Genomic DNA, 15,748 nt, shown 5'->3' with positions numbered 1-15,748 from the left:
ATCTGGTGGCCGTCTATAAACTGGCCAAGGGGGACCAGCAGGCATTGGGGAGTCCCTGTTCCCCCGAGCACTACCAGGAGCGACTAGAAATAACAGTCACAAGCTGGCAGAGGGTAGAGTCAGACTAGACATCAGGAGGCGCTACTTCACTGTCAGGGCGGCCAGGAGCGGCTAGGATCTGGAACCAACTTCCCAGAGAAGTGGTGCTGGCTCCTACCCTGGGGGTCTTTAAGAGGAGGCTGGATGAACACCTTGCTGGGGCCGTTTGACCCCAGTGCTGTTTCCTGCCACAGCAGGAGGTCGGACTTGATGATGTGTCAAGGTCCCTTCTGGCCCTACCTACTATGAAGCTATGAAACTGTGTAGAGGGGACTGTTGGCCTGGAGGGAAAATATGGAGGCTACTGGTGCTGTCTCTCTCCAGGCAGTTAGTGATCCTAGGTACAGGGCAGGCTGTGAAAACTGGTGCAGTGGAAAGAGAGGAGTTACCTACAGAGGTGGTGGGATTTCCATCCTTGGAGGTTTTTAAGGCCTGGCTCAACAAAGCGCTGGCTGTAATGACCTAGTTGGAGAGTGTTGTGCAGGGGGTTGGACTAGATAACTCCTGAGGTCCCTTCAAACCTAATTTTCTATTAATTTGTTTCTATTATTTCCATTGGTCAGAGGAGTCAGAGCATTGAGAGTTTTAGTCACACTTCCCCATCTGACTGTATCACTGTGCTGAGCACTCCCAGTCCACACTGAACAGTAATAATCTGCATCATCGTCAGCTTGGACCCCCGTGATGGTCAAGGTGGCCTTCTGACCAGATATGGACCCCGAGAACCGAGCGGGGATCTCCGAGGGCCTGCTGTTGGTGTTGTATATAAGCAACCGAGGGGGAGAGCCAGGTTTCTGCTGGAGCCAGCCAGGATAGTTGCTGGAGGTGATGGCTCCGGTGCTCAGGCTGCAGGACAGAGTGACAGTCCCTCCTGGGGACACGGACATCGCAGGCTCCTGAGTCACCACAGGCTGTGACCAGACCCCTGAAATCAACATCACAAACCCATTATTAACCATTCATTGACCGCGCTGACAGGAAAGCAACTGCCCCCATGACAGTCACAGCCTGAACCCTTCTGCTGACCTGAGCAGCACGTCATCAGCACCAGGAGGAGCAGGGCACAGGCCATGGTGACAAGTCCTGACTGGTTCAACTTCCTGACACAAATGGGTCCCTGGCTGGGACCCTCTGAGTCTCCCTTAAACCCCCAGAGCTGAGAACGGCCCCTTCATGCAAATCTGCCCCCTGTCACTGGCTGCTGCTGGTGCATCGCCCTGTCGGGACGTGTGTTATTGCTTGTGCTTCCACCGCTCCGAGAGCCGGCAGAGCAGAGCCCAGTGCACAGCGCTGGCAGGGAAAGTGCTGTACTTTAAATTCATATTTATAGCCGGGGTTAAACATTGCACTCTTCCTGCTTGATTGTCATGGGAATAGAGGGCAGGCATGGGGGAATATGATTGCTATGTACATGCCTCCCTCACTCTTTGATATCTTTCCTGAGCAAGATGTTCTGAATTGTAGTTTCTCCACCTCCATGACGAACTCTGGTCTGTGCTCTGCCCTGGGTAAAACACACTGCGTCACAGCTGGGGCACCTAGCTGACATTGGTGCGCTCACTCCTGGCACTGGAGCATGGCCTACGTTGTGCCATGTAGACCTCTTGAGAGGCACTTCTCGTCCATGATCCAGCCCTACAGAACCAGGGCTCCCACCCTAGACAGACTCCGTGTGAGATGCTCCCACCTCTGAAGGCTTTACTTTCCCAGCAGGGAAGACAAAGGACAGGATATATTAGTTAGGCTGACGTGCCCAAGTCACAGGCAGGAGAACTGAATGCCGACCAATTGAGTGCAGCACCAGGGGCTTAGACCCAAGATCTCCACCCCCACCCCATGTCTCTGAGTTGAGGATCCAAGGACCCAAAGTTGGCAGGAAAAGGACGTTGTTTCACAAAGGGCGAATTCAGAAACTGTGTGACATGGAGTGAATCGGCAGTTAGACCATACAGAAGTGGAAACCCTTCTTAGCTCATTTCCCTGGAGACCACCTGTCCTTCAGTCATCTTGCACAAGATCTGTGCAACAAGATTGACATCTAGTGGTCATGAGAAACCTCTCCTGATACATCATCTAGAAAACAGGGCGGGGTAGCTCTGCAAACATGATCAGAGATTGTCTGCTTTGCTTTATGATCAAGGGTCACAAAAGGAAGCAGCAGGGACCGGCTGCATGTAACCAATTCACTGCTGGTCACAGCCCCTCCTTCACCCAGAAATGATGGCATGGGACAAAGCCCATGGAGAACAACAGTTCCCACTCCATTTCCTGACAGCCCGTGGATTTCTCTACTCAATTTCCTATGCTACAGCTGTAGTTATTTTCATCCAAACATGCACAGAAATGATATGGGAACAGGAGCAGATTTGCATCATGGCTTTTGATGAGTTTGTAGGTGGGCACCGGTGATGGCTCACTGCATCCTCCATGGTGTGGTGCTGAACTATCCTGCCAGAGTGCTCCATGGTGTGCATCTCTGTGTGCGGTGCACATACACATGAATGTGTGTGTGTGTGTGTGTGTGCGTGTGTGCGTGTGTGTGTGTAAAGCTGGCTGTAACGTGTATTTCTAGAAACATGTAAGGCTTCATGCACCAGGGCTGAGAGACCAGGTCCTTCCGAATGTAAAGTCACATAGGCTGTCATTATGTGCAAAATATTTCTGAACTATCTCATGAAACGCATTGCACCCAGGCCAGGCATGGAGTTGGTCTGGACTTTGCAACCATAGCGAGAGGGCCTATCTTGTGCAAAGAAGGTCCATTTCCCTGAGCTCCCCTACAGGTAAAATAAGAAGATAGGTCTTCTTCCAGGGTCCAAGCTTTGCACCTGACAGTGATGTTAGGGTAGCTTGTCATATTTTATGCTTTAAAGTTGCACCTCTTTATAGAGTGGTGAATTACAGTTTTGTTTAAAGATTTATTTTATATTCAGTTTTATTTATTCATTGCTGAAGTTCTGTATAGCCTCATTATTATTTGAATTTTTCACTTTGCTGGTGTTTGCGATATAAGCTGGCCTAGTCTCTTGCAAGCCTTGAGTTTGCTGAGCCTTGAGGTATGGCCTTGAGTTTGCTTGCATCATGTTCCTTTCTTTTTCTAACACAAGTTTTTCTAACACAACATAGTAATAGTTTTGTTACCAAGTCAAATTAACTGAACCTGGCACTAACTGGCTGAATTGGGGAATGAAATGATTGGATATGTGAATGAGACCAAGGGACAATACCCAAAGTAAGATGCCGGAATAAGACCAAATTATGAAGTGTGATTGTGCTGGGTCTGTTGAACAAAGCAATATGCTGACAGGATAAAATATGAATAATATGATGAGTGCACAGGGACCAATCCAAAAACATAAAGTCATCAGAAGAGTGAAGTTGAAGAAAAGCATAAAAGGGGCAGCAACAAAGTTTTGTGTGTTGTTGTCATCATCATCATCATCATCGTCATCAATCCAGCCTTCAACAAGTGACTGGACCATCCCAGCCAACCATGCACCATTTGCTTCAGAAACTGTGTGGCCAGTATTTTTTGTTGAACAAAGTAATATCTGAGATTGGATGAGATTATTGTACTAAATGTTTTTCTCTCTCTGTATATAGAAACTGCTTTTATTAATAAAGTTAGACTGCTTTTAGGACACTAAGCTGTCTGTGCTCATATTTCATGTTTAGGTGCTTTAGGATCCCCAAGCACTTGGTGGACAGTGGTGCTAACAGTGGGGATCAGTCTGGGAGGGAAGACAGAGATGTTGTTGCACTTCTCCGCTTGACTGTGTCCCTGTGAGGAGGGGCAGAGTGCCACACAGCACAGTAATCACCCACCTCATCCCCAGCCTGGACCCCAGGTAGAGGGGGAAGCCAAGGATGGAGTCAACAGTGCTTGATGCAGAGCCTTTATTCAGATCTGTACAAGAGCTCAGCTTGTTCCGTACTTCACTGAGCTCAGGCTGGTGCGAGGGGACATGTCTGCATGATGTCCAGGGTGAAGGATTCCCTCCTGCACTCCCACACTCAGAGGGTCTGCAAGTGTTATCCCCGTGCCTCTGCTCAGAGGGGCTGTGCAGAAGGGCTCTGGGTGCTCAGCCACATGTGAACGGCATTGCAAGGCGCCAGTGGTATGGGAAAAAAAGGAACCTGAATGAAGCAATATGGCCAACACAAGTAGGATGCTGCTAGCTAAAAGGGTCTTGTAAGGTCCTACCTGTGGGCAAGCCTAGCGGGACACAAGAAAGGAGCGGTGGGAAATGGAGAAGTCCCAACAGCCTCCAGAGAGGAAACCAGGTGGAATTGGCCCTGCTCTGCGCTCCTCCTGCCTTTGCCTTTCTGTGTCTCTTTCCTCCCTGTCTGTCTGTCTGCCGGCTCTGTCTGGGGCAAACAGCCGGAAGGAGCCTGGTCCCTCTCATACACTGATGAACTCTGTCAGGTTTGGGGTTTGGGTCTCTCTTGTCAGCCAAGGGAACCTCAGTCTTCAAAGGGGCCAGATTCAGTGTGCAAAGGGCCACTGAGACACCCCAGAGCTGTCTCTATGCTGAAGATGCCTCTTTTATCCAGCTGTCCCCAGAGAAGCCCAGATGAAGAGGATTCCTATGGCACTTGCAAAGCTCTTCCAAACAAAATGCTAATGTGCCAAAGGGGTGAATGCTCTCCCTCTCTCCCCATCCTCTGCAATTAGGACTCTAATCTACAGCCTCCTGCTGGCTCTGAACTCCGGATGGGCTGTTTCTGCTGGATTCCTCAAAGGAGATGTTACAAATCCAATCCCAAACCCTAGGGCTGCACTCCAGGGCACGGACAGGGGAAGAGCTGCTCCCAATATTTCAAAAAAAGACATGGCTTCACACTACTGCCAGTATCTGCCAGTTGTCGCATTACACTTGTGCGTGTGAGCCAAGTCATGACTCAGCCCCCGTGTGCTCAGCACTAGAAGGACACGGGTCACAAACACTGTCCCAAAGACCTGAAAGTCTAAGACAGGAGACACCAGGCAAAAATGGGCTCGCAGCTGGGGTAGTGGTCTCATCATTCCCTAGTGGGGTCTTGGTCCCTGCTGATAGTCCACATGCAGCCTCTCTGATGGGAATCAACACCCAGAGATGCTACAAAGCCTAGAGCATGTGCTTGTTCCCTGTTATGTGTAGAGGGGGCGGTTGGCCTGGAGGGAAAACATCGGGGTTACTGCTGCTGTCTCTGCAGGGATGGTGGGATGGCAGTTGGGGTGCTAGGAACAGGACAGAGGATTAAAACTTGTACCGTGGAAAGAGCGGACCAGATGGCCCCGTTTCTACATGCACAGAGCAGGACTTCAAGCAGTCAGTACCAGCTGCTGCATTTCCAGCTTCAGACTTCAGTTGGGAGAGTCAGAGCAAAGAGATTTTTGTCGCACTTCCCCATTGGACTGTATCACTGTGTTTTGCACTCCCAGTCCATACTTTACAGTAATAATCAGCGTCATCCTCGAGCTGGGCCCCAGTGATGGTTAATACGGCCTTCTGACCGGAAATGGACCCTGAGAACCGGGTGGGGATCCCGGAGGGCCTGGTGTTGTTGTTAGACATTAACAACTGAGGGGCAGAGCCAGGTTTCTTCTGGTACCACCCACGATAGTTATTGCTGGTCATGGCTCCAGTGCTCAGGCTGCAGGACACAGTGACAGTCCCTCCTGGGGACACCGACACCGCAGGCTCCTGAGTCACCACAGGCTGTGACCAGACCCCTGAAATCAACATCACAAACCCATTATTAACCATTCATTGACCGCGCTGACAGGAAAGCAGCTGCCCCCATGACAGTCACAGCCTGAACCCTTCTGCTGACCTGAGCAGCATGTGATCAGCGGCAGGAGGAGCCATGCACAGCCCATGGTATTGAATCCTGACCAATTCAGCTTCCTGAGGGAAATGCATCCCTGGCTGGCACCCTCCGAGTCTCTCATAAAGCCCCAGAGCTGAGATCAGCCCCTTCATGCAAATCTGCCCCCTGTCACTGGCTGCTGCTGGTGCATCGCCCTGTCAGGACGTGTGTTTATTGCTTCTGCTTCCACCGCTCCGAGAGCCGGCAGAGCAGAGCCCAGTGCACAGCACTTGGGGAGAAAGTGCTTTACTTTAGGTTCCCATTCATACCAGGGGTTAAATTTACCACTCCTCCTGCTTGATCTTCATGAGGAAAGAGAGCAGCTGTGAGGGATATGGAGCCAGGGCCTCTCAACACTGGACACAGACATCCCCAATTCAATGGCAACAGAACTGAGTGCTGACGGTCTGTGTCCTGCAACAGGGCCTCAGTCCCAAGACCTCTGTCCCCCTTCATCTCCCTTGGTCAAGAACCGAAAGACCAAAAGACGGCAGGAAAAGGATGTTGTTTCAGAGAGGGCCAATTCAGAAACTGTGACATGAACCAAATTGTCATTTAGACCATACAGAAGTGTAAAGCTTCATTACACATTTCCCTTGAAGCCGTCTTTCACTCACCCACGTCACAACAGATCTGCACAGCAAGATTGACATCTAGTGGTCATGAGAAGCCTCTGCTGATACATCATCTAGGAAACAGAGTCAGGGAGCTCTCCAGATATAATCAGAGATCATTTGCCTTGCTTTATGATCAAGAGTCACAAAGGGAAACAGCAGGAACAAGCTGCATGTAACCAATTCACTGCTGGTCGCAGCCTCTTCTTGATCCAGGCAAACTGGATCCTGCTCTTGTTCTGGGACAAAGCCCCTGAGAGAATAACAATTCTCACTGTTATAGTGAGACTATCCTTAGCAATTAAATCTTGCTTGCCCACTCTCCTGCCATGCCTTTAATGGGAGAATTGATATGAAAAATAAACAAACAGGATATAATTGCAGATCTTAATCTCTATCAGGTGACGAACTACTTCTCACAAATTGTCAACTGGAGTGACAGCATCACTGCTCAGGATCAGCCAAAGTCCACTTTTTATAGTCTCTATGTCTGGTGAGTGGCTCTCACCAAGCTCAACTCACTAATCAAGTCTTCCCTTTAGCCGTTATGGTGTACCTTCAGTAGTGGGAGTTATAGCATCTCCCTCCGGTTTCACTACAAAAATCCCTGTGCCTCCCCACAAGCTGCCTTAACCCTCTGGGTTGAATTCAGTCTCCACATGCCCTTCCAGGGGTTGTTTGATAGGAGAGACCGCCTTTCTAAAGTGTCTGCCAGTTAGCCTCCGGTTCCAAATTTATAACTCTTTACAGATGTTTCAATCTCCAGCAGCTGGACACTGCCTGATGATGTCATGATCACTGGTCAGTGTCTGCTTCTCCCGGTAAGTTTGTTTACTCGTCTCATTAGTAATAAGGTTGGAAAGCTCCCTGTTACATACCTCCTGTCTTAGTTCTTTAACTCATCAATCCTTTATCATTATGTCATTGTCTCTTCATTCAGTTCCTGTCTCAGTGAAGTATCTGTTTCACTTGAGGACATTTCTTCTGTGGCAGAGAGAGAAAGACTGCCACGCAGCAGGACTGATGGGAGACACCGCAGCAGCAAACAAACCGACTGTCAGCAGCAGCAGCAGAGAAGGAAAGGGAACATCTGGCCCCGGCATGGGCATGCCTTGTAAATGCATGTCAGAGCCAATTCGCAGGGCAGAATGTGGACACCAGTTCAAAGCTGCCACGGGACAACTCCTCAGAGAAACCAGAAGTGAGTTCCTCACATCACCCGGAGCAGCGCGGGAAAGTAGAATGCCCCGGCAGGGATGAGTAGTAGAAGCCTAAAGTTGAAAGGCTCTTCACCAGGGCTGACTCAGAGGAGTCGATGTACTTACCAGAGGAGCATCCGTGGAAGTCAGACATTAGCAAGCTGAGCTGGATCAATGATGAGCCTGAAAGAGAAGAAGAGAGAAGGGACTGATAAAATCATGTGAGAGAAGATGGGTGACATGTTAGACGCATGTTCCAGCCCAACGTACCCTGAGTAGGGAAGAGATATATATGTGGGACTCAGTCTAAGTAAAGATATTCATAGTAGGACCCTGAGACAGGGAGCCCTTGCCACTATTATTGTGACAGAGACTCTGGAACTGAGTAGGGCAGGACAAGCATTTACTGGACTTGACATTGCACCATCAGGTTGGTGCTAGGCGGGGTGTAGGGGAGGTGGAGCCCCACGTCCATGCAACATGTGTATCTATAAAGTCACCTCAGGAAAAGGAATCAACACCATCGTCCCTAAGATAAGTTTACACCAAGGACATGGCAGGTGAGAACCCTCAGTGGCTTTAATAGTCTACACTGCTGGCCAAGCTGTCGGCCAGCAAGGCAGTGGACAGTAGTAGTCGGGTAGAAAAATCAAAGTGCTGGACTAAGGACTGGCACAGCAAACAGAACGCAACGGGAAGTCGGTGATCACATTCCTTTTTCTGGGATGATGCTCTACTGTAAAATGAAAAGGTTGTAACACCAGTGACCACCATACGTGCCCTGTCAGTTTTTGCTGACTGAAGCCATCTCAATGGGGCATGATCTGTAATTAATATAAATTTTCTCCCCAATAAATAATATCTAAAAAGCTCAACTTCCCATTGGATAGCCAGACACTCTCTCTTTAAATTGGAGTATCTGGCCTCAGCTCCTGAAATGTTTTTGCTCCCATAAGCTATAGGTCTTTCTTTACCCTGCACTTCCTGAAATAATACTGCTCCTAAGGCACTCCCTGACACATCTGTTTGTAAATAAAATACTTCTCTGAAATTGGGTGTGTAAAGTACTGGCTTCTTACAGACAGCTTGCTTAATGTCATTAGATGCCTTTATAGCCCTTTTGGACCGTCTCAACTGACTTGCTTTTCCTCCCATCATGTCTGTCAGTGAGGCGACTATCTTGGAAAATCCTTGAATAAACCTTTGGTAATAGGTGGCAAATCCCAGAAAGGACCTAAGTTGTTTCTGGGTTTTAGGCAACCTATAATTCCTAATGGCAGCAACTTTATTTGCTACTGGTTGTATCTGGCCCTGGTTTATTTGGAAACCTAAATACTGCATTTCCTCTCTACCCATTGCACATTTGTTGGGATTAGTGGTTAAACCCACCTGTCTTATTTCTTGCAATACTGTCTTCAGGTGGTGATAGTTTTGCTCCCAGTCCTCGGAAAAAAATAATGATGTCATCTATGTACATTGAAGCATAATTCTGATGTGGGGCAAAAATCTTATCCAAAATGAAATAAGACCCATGGTGTTCCAAACGTGGTTTTTTCTCCATCTCGTACTGCCATGGGGATCTGCGAATAGCCCTTCATTAAATCAATTGTAGAAAGATATTTTGCCTGACCTATCTTTTCCACCGTATCTTCAACCTGAGGCATAAGAAGCACAACAAAAGTTGCCACGTCATTAAGTTTCCTATAGTCTACACAAATCTGTATCGAGCCATCGGCTTTGGTACTATAACTAACGGACTTCTCTACAGGCTGTGCGACTCTTCTACAATGCCCAACTGTTTTATTTGACTAATTTCTTGTTTTACTGACTGCCATAAGTGGCAAGGTAAATGTTTCCAATAATTTCTCACCCAGCAGAAGTTCTTATATGATGTTCTATAAATTTAGCCTCCCCTGGTTTCTCACTAAAAACATCTGAGAACTCTCTTACCAACTGTTCCAATTCTCTTGCTGTTTGATCAATAAATTCTCCCCTACCTTAGGGTTACCCTCCTTTAATTCAGACAACAGGGGATAACCTACTACATCTAAATCTTGCGAATCCACTCCCCCTTGCAAAAGCTACCCTTCTTCCTTATGCCACTTTTCCAACAAATTCCTCACCAGGTCTATCCTCTGTACTTCATAATTCACTGGGCCTAATCTACGAGTCACTTGGAATGGCCCTTGCCACCTAGACAATAATGTATTATTATTATCGGGCAACATAACTAATACCCAGTCTCCTTCTTCAAATTCTGTTTTTATCATGTTCATCATAACTTTGTTTCGCCTTATTTGATTCCTACCTGGGTTCTCTTGAGCCAGACTCTGTACTTTTTCTAATCTTTCCTGGAACTGTTATACCGGACGTGGTTGATGTGTCTCCCCAGGACCCCTTTCCAACCACCCTTTACAAATAGCATCCAATAGCCCTCGAGGCTTATTTCCATAGACAAATTCAAATGGCATGCATCCTGTGGATGCCTGTGGTGCCTCTCTAACCAAAAACAATTGTAACTTGGGCGGTACTCCAAGAGGTACCCCCTCTCCAATTGAAGGGAGCAAAGCAGATGCACAAGTGCTGTGGGAGGTATAGGGACTCTCCTCCCCCTATAGAGCAGAGCCAGACCACCAATGGGGACTTAACCATATACCTTTTAATAAGAGAATAATACTGGGAACATAACCAGTATAAACCAGGGGATATAGGGGACACTACAATGCCCCGAGGGGGCAGGATTCAACAAAGGTCAGCCACAAGGTCGCCTATCAACCTTCTCTTGCAGAGGCTGAAGAGGTCCAGGTGCCCCAGTCTCTCCTCATAGGGCTTGGCCTGCAAGCCCTTAACCATACGTGTTTCCCTTCTCTGGACCCTCTCCAGGTTATCCGCATCCCTCCTGAAGTGCGACGCTCAACCCACTAGCCAATCACGAGGAACGAATCTGCATACCAGTGGCGGGAACTCTTCTGCACCGTGCATTCCTCTTGCAACTCGAGCAATGCACCCTGCAAAAGAAGCTGCAGCAAAGGCGGGAAACTGGTCCCTGCACCGGGGTTTCCTCTTGCTACACGAAACTCTCCCGTGCAATGCTCTGCAACTTGACGGGGATAATTCTGGTGCCGAAGCACACACACAATCATGCCTTTTGGGTCATGACAACTTCCTGTCCCTTGAGCATGGGGCTGAACTCAGTGATCTTCCGAGGTCCCTTCCAGCCCTAATGTCTATGAAATCTATGAAAAGCCTCATTCAATGAACATGGTTGGTGATGCTTTACCCATCTCTGAGCTTTCCCCCGCAAGTCCATGGGAAACTGTTCTAAAGCAATTATGTCCAACAACCTCAGCCACTGACTTATTTCCAGGCTGGATCCATCTCTCCAGTAATTCTCTCAAAGTCTGGACTAACAGCTGAGGCCTCATCTCATCTGGTTTCTTCTTAGCCCTAAAACATTGTCTGTATGAATCTGGCAATATTTCTAACTTATATAATATCGCATATTTGACTTTCTTGTAATCTCTTGCTTCACCACTAGATGCTGCCAGCCAGAAGTGCCCCATACAGGTCCTGTCTGTGGGCACAGCCCGGTGGGGCATGAGAAAGGACAAAAGCCTCCAGAGAGGAAATTAGGTGCAACTGGTCCTCCTCTCTGCTCCTCCTGCCTTTGTTTTTCTCCTCTTTGTCTGTCTGTCTGCCTGTTTTGTCTGGGGCAAGCAGCCGAAAGGAGGTTGGTTCTGCTCAAACTCTGAAAAATTAGGGCAGATTTTGGATTTCCATCTCCTGCATCAGCCAAGGGAACCGCAGCCTACACAGGGGCTCTGTTCAGTGTCACAAGAACCACTGACACATCCCAGTGCTCTCCAGGCTGAAGACACCTCTTGTATCCAACTGTCCCCAGAGCAGCCAAAATGAAGGCGATTCCTGTGGCACTTGTGACCTCTTCAAGACAAAATGCTAATATGTTAAAAGGGTTAATGCTCTCCCTCTGTCCCCATCCACTGCAGTTCAGGACTCCATAAACTACCAGTCATCTGCTGGCTCTGAACTCCCCGCTGGGCTGTTTCTGCTGGATTCCTTGCAGAGGATGTTATAAACTCAATCCCAAAGCACCAGGGTTGTGCTCCAGGGTGCTGGCAGGGGAAGAGTTGCTCCCAACACTTCCAGAAAGGAGACGTCTTCACACTATTGGTAGATCTGGCATTTGTTGCATTGCACTTATGCACCTGAGCCCAAGTCATGACTCAGCCCCCATGTGCTCAGCACTAGGACACAGGACACAAACACCTTGCCAAAGACCTGATAGCTGCAGAGCCTTTGTACACGCCACAAAATTAGCCTTTAAAGTGGCTTAAATGCTCTTTTGCACCGCTTTAATGGCACAGCTCTTTACACTGTCAGCCGCGTATTGCGCATGAAATAACTTTAGGATGTAGCAAAATAAAACATGTCTGAGATGTTTTAGTTTGCTACCTTACAGCTGTGCAGGGAAGCACTGGGCCCCACACAGCTCAAGGGCTGTGCAGGCATCTCGTGCAGGGGCAGCCCAGAGGCAGCCCGTGCAGGCAGGCTCCACTGAAGAAAACCCCCCCCAAAGCAGCAAGCCTGATCTTTTTTTTATTGTCTCCCTGGAGCCTGCCTGCCTGAGCTGCGCAGGGGCCTGGTGCTTCCCTCTGTGGCTGCGGGAGGGCTGGTGCTTCCCTCCACGGCTGCATGGGTGGGCCGGTGCTTCCCTCCATGGCTGCGGGCCAGCCAGCGGGCAGGTGCCACCTGGGGGGAAATGGCACCGCTGTTGGGAAGGGAAACACTGTGCCGCTCCCTGCAGCTCAGGGACCACTTGGCCTGGCAGCAGCTCGCCCTCCCCCCATGCTGCTGGAGAGGCAGTTCAGGATTGGGCCTGACCCTTGTGTACATGCCACAGTGGTTTACTTCGCCCTGAATTGAAGCAGTGTTTTTAAAAACCCACCACTTCAATTTAGGGAGAATCAAAGCGAAATAAACCCCTGCGGTGTGTACAAGCAGCCTCAGACAGGAGACACCAGGCAGAAATGGGCTTTCCACTGGGGGAGTGGTCTCATCCCCAATGGGGAGTCCTGGTCCCTGCCAACAGTCCACATGCAGCCTCTCTGATGGGAATCAACACCCAGGGATGCTGCAAAGCCTAGAACATGTGCTTGTTCCCAGTCATGTGGGGCGGGAACTTTTGGGCTAGAGGGGAGACATGGAGGTTACTTGTGCTGTCTCTCCATGGATGATGGGATGGTAGTTGGTGGCCCTAGGCACATGGCAGCCGGTGGACACTGGTGCAGTGGAGAAGAAGAAGCAGGCTTCCCCAGCTCTACATGCACAGAGCAGGGACTCCAAGGCAGCGAGTACCAGCTGCTGCATTTGCAGCTTCAGACCTTGGTTGGAGGAGTCAGAGCAGAGAGAGGTTTTGTTGCGCTTTCCCAGCAGACTGTATCACTGTTGTGAGCACTTCCAGTCCATACCAAACAGTAATAATCAGCATCGTCCTCAAGCTGGGCCCCACTGATGGTCAAGGACATCGTGTTTCCTGATGGGGATCCAGAGAAGTGCACTGGCATGCCTGAGGGTCAGGTACTGGTGCCGAGGAGCATCAGCAGCCGAGGAGCACGGCCCAGTTTCTGTTGCACCCAGTATGGGTAGCTGTTACCAGTGATGGCTTCACTGCTCAGGCTGCACGCGATGGTCACAGTCCCTCCAGGAGACACTTGCTCTGACGGCTTCAGTGACTGCAGCTGCTGGGAACTGGAGCCTGCAAAATTATAAACAAGCCCATGAGGACTGTGCCAGAGCGCTGGGTGCAACAGCCGTCCTCAGCGCTCTGGGCAGGGAGAACAGCACTGCAGCATCTCACCACTCACTTTCTATACCTTTGGAGAGGAAAGCCTCCTTTACCCACCTGTGAATAGTGTGAGGAGCCGGGCCCAGGCCATGGTGTGAATCCCGACCAGCTCAGCTTCCTGAGGTATACAGGTCCCTGCCTGAGACTGTCCATGTCTCTCTTAAACTCTCTGAACTGAGAACAGCTAATTCATGCAAATCTGCTCCTCACTCCTGAGTTACTGGCCCTTCCCCAGTTTGTCTCTTCCTATCATAAAAGGCAGAGCCACCTGCCAGGGGAGCCCTGCCGGGGCTCAGAGCGCGCAGCGGGCAGAGTCCTGCACTTAGCTCTTTTCTGGTACGAGGTGTCATTGCTTTGGTCGCCCTCGGGGAACTTTGAAAAATACCCAGCGTGCATCGACCTGAGCTCCTTTGCAGGATATGTCCCCATGCTCAGACAGAGCCCATTACATTCAGAGCAGGGAAAAGCTCTGTTTTGCTTTCATCCTCTCTCACACTGGGCTCACTGAGGGGATACATGTGCTGCGTTTCCCAGCTCATATCCAGCAGGACTCAGGCAGACTAAAGGGGGATTCAGTGCAAGCTGCTCGCGCAGTAGTCTGTGCCCAAAGGGAGAGGGAAGCGGAGCCGCAGACCCCTGCCCAGGTTTCCCACTCGCTCTGGGACCTGCAACATCTCTGCTCTTCCAGTCACAGGTCGAATACTCAGTCAGTGCCAATCCTGCAGCACGTTTGTGCCACGCAGACCCGGGACCACGAGGGAACCGCCACAGCCATTTCCTTTCCAGTCTGCATGAGGGTTTCTCCGCAGTTCCTGTGAGCTAACAGGAACCTGCCACATCATCCCCATGGTGATTAGTATATCAATGTCAGTCACCTAAATTGGGGCTCCATTGTACAAGGTGCTGTGGAAAACCATGTCAGCAGTGCCCTGAGTACCTGAGGGTCCCATCCAGGGCACGGACACACCCCAGGTCTGTCAATGGCAGCAGCGCAGCCTTGAGCATGAAGCACAGGTTTGGGGGCTGAGGGCTCTGGAGCCCGATTACCCCATCAGTTATGGGGACAAGCTGTGAAAAGGGTAACAGAGCCCACCTGGCTCCCAGGGGTGTCGTAAGAAATACTCAGTGACTCTGCACCAAGCCTCCACGATGCACCGGGCAGGAGAAACCCGAGGCACTAAGGGATGGGAGCAGCCAGGCGCTCTGGGGCTCACAGCGCTCTGCGGCTGCTGCAACCTGGCGCTCCAGGTGTCACTGATGCAGCCACTTGCCCTTGCTACAGGAGTTCACAACGGTTCCTCCCTCAGAGGATGATACCAAAAGTCTCTACATCTCCACAAGCTGAGCATTGGAACCTAGAAAATAATCAGTAGCAAAAAGAGGGCTGAAAGTCTGGGAGGAATATAAGGAAATCTTCAGAAAACTCTGATGGATAGATGGGTATAAAAAGGTAACCTCAAAGCAGTGTCAAACCCACTGGGTTACCTTCTATCTATACATTATGCTTTTCCAGGACAATGGATAAACATCCCCCCTCATACAAGACAAAAAAAAGGGGGAACATAGGTCTTACTGGAACATTGTTCAATATATGCTGCTCACATAATGACTTTGCTAAAGCACTGGCCAAAGTAAGCCTCACCAGCAAACCAGACCAATGCATGAACTCCTCATATAAACACAACTTGGCATTTGAGTCAGATGTGCAGTCGTACCAAGATATGGGTGGGGGAGATGACTGTTCAAGGTAGGATAGTCCAGTACCTGGATGATAAGGCTGGAACAGAAAAATCTAGGTCAGAATATGAAACAAGCTGTGATGGGGTGGTCCCCGGGCACCCAAAGAGATAGATGCTTCCCACCCCGCATCGTTCTAAGACAGTCTGCCATGTTTTTGCCCACCATGCTTTGATGTAAAAGGAATAGATGTAACGTGGGAGGCTGCCCCATTTGAGGCCCTAGTGTGTCAGGTCTATCCCACAGTTTTGAACCAGAGATTGAATTGATTCAGTCTCAGGCTCTTTGACTGTCTGAACTTAGCCCAAATGGCTCCAAGACATAAGCAAGGAGGACACCTACCGGCCACTGACACTCGTAGCCTTCATGTCCTACCCCCT

The 15,748-nt window shown here is 49.6% G+C and overlaps 1 pseudogene and 2 gene segments (V, D, J or C); all 3 read right to left on the bottom strand.

Moving 5' to 3' along the window:
• Positions 1-620: 620 nt before the first annotated feature.
• LOC102377166 lies at positions 621-1,266 on the bottom strand. The segment is given in 2 exon segments: positions 621-1,024; positions 1,126-1,266. Coding segments are annotated over 2 exon segments (450 nt in total).
• Positions 1,267-5,446: 4,180 nt separating this feature from the next.
• On the bottom strand, positions 5,447-6,065 carry LOC112549617 (annotated as a pseudogene).
• A 1,716-nt stretch (positions 6,066-7,781) lies between these two features.
• On the bottom strand, positions 7,782-13,722 carry LOC112549616. The segment is given in 3 exon segments: positions 7,782-7,948; positions 13,368-13,541; positions 13,689-13,722. Coding segments are annotated over 3 exon segments (375 nt in total).
• Between the last annotated feature and the right edge of the window lie 2,026 nt (positions 13,723-15,748).

This window comes from Alligator sinensis, unplaced genomic scaffold (genome assembly GCF_000455745.1).
Source record: "Alligator sinensis unplaced genomic scaffold, ASM45574v1 scaffold505_1, whole genome shotgun sequence".
Taxonomy (NCBI): Eukaryota; Metazoa; Chordata; order Crocodylia; family Alligatoridae; genus Alligator; species Alligator sinensis.
Note: the sequence above shows the minus strand (reverse complement) of the source record. Positions and strands in the feature narration are given on the sequence as shown.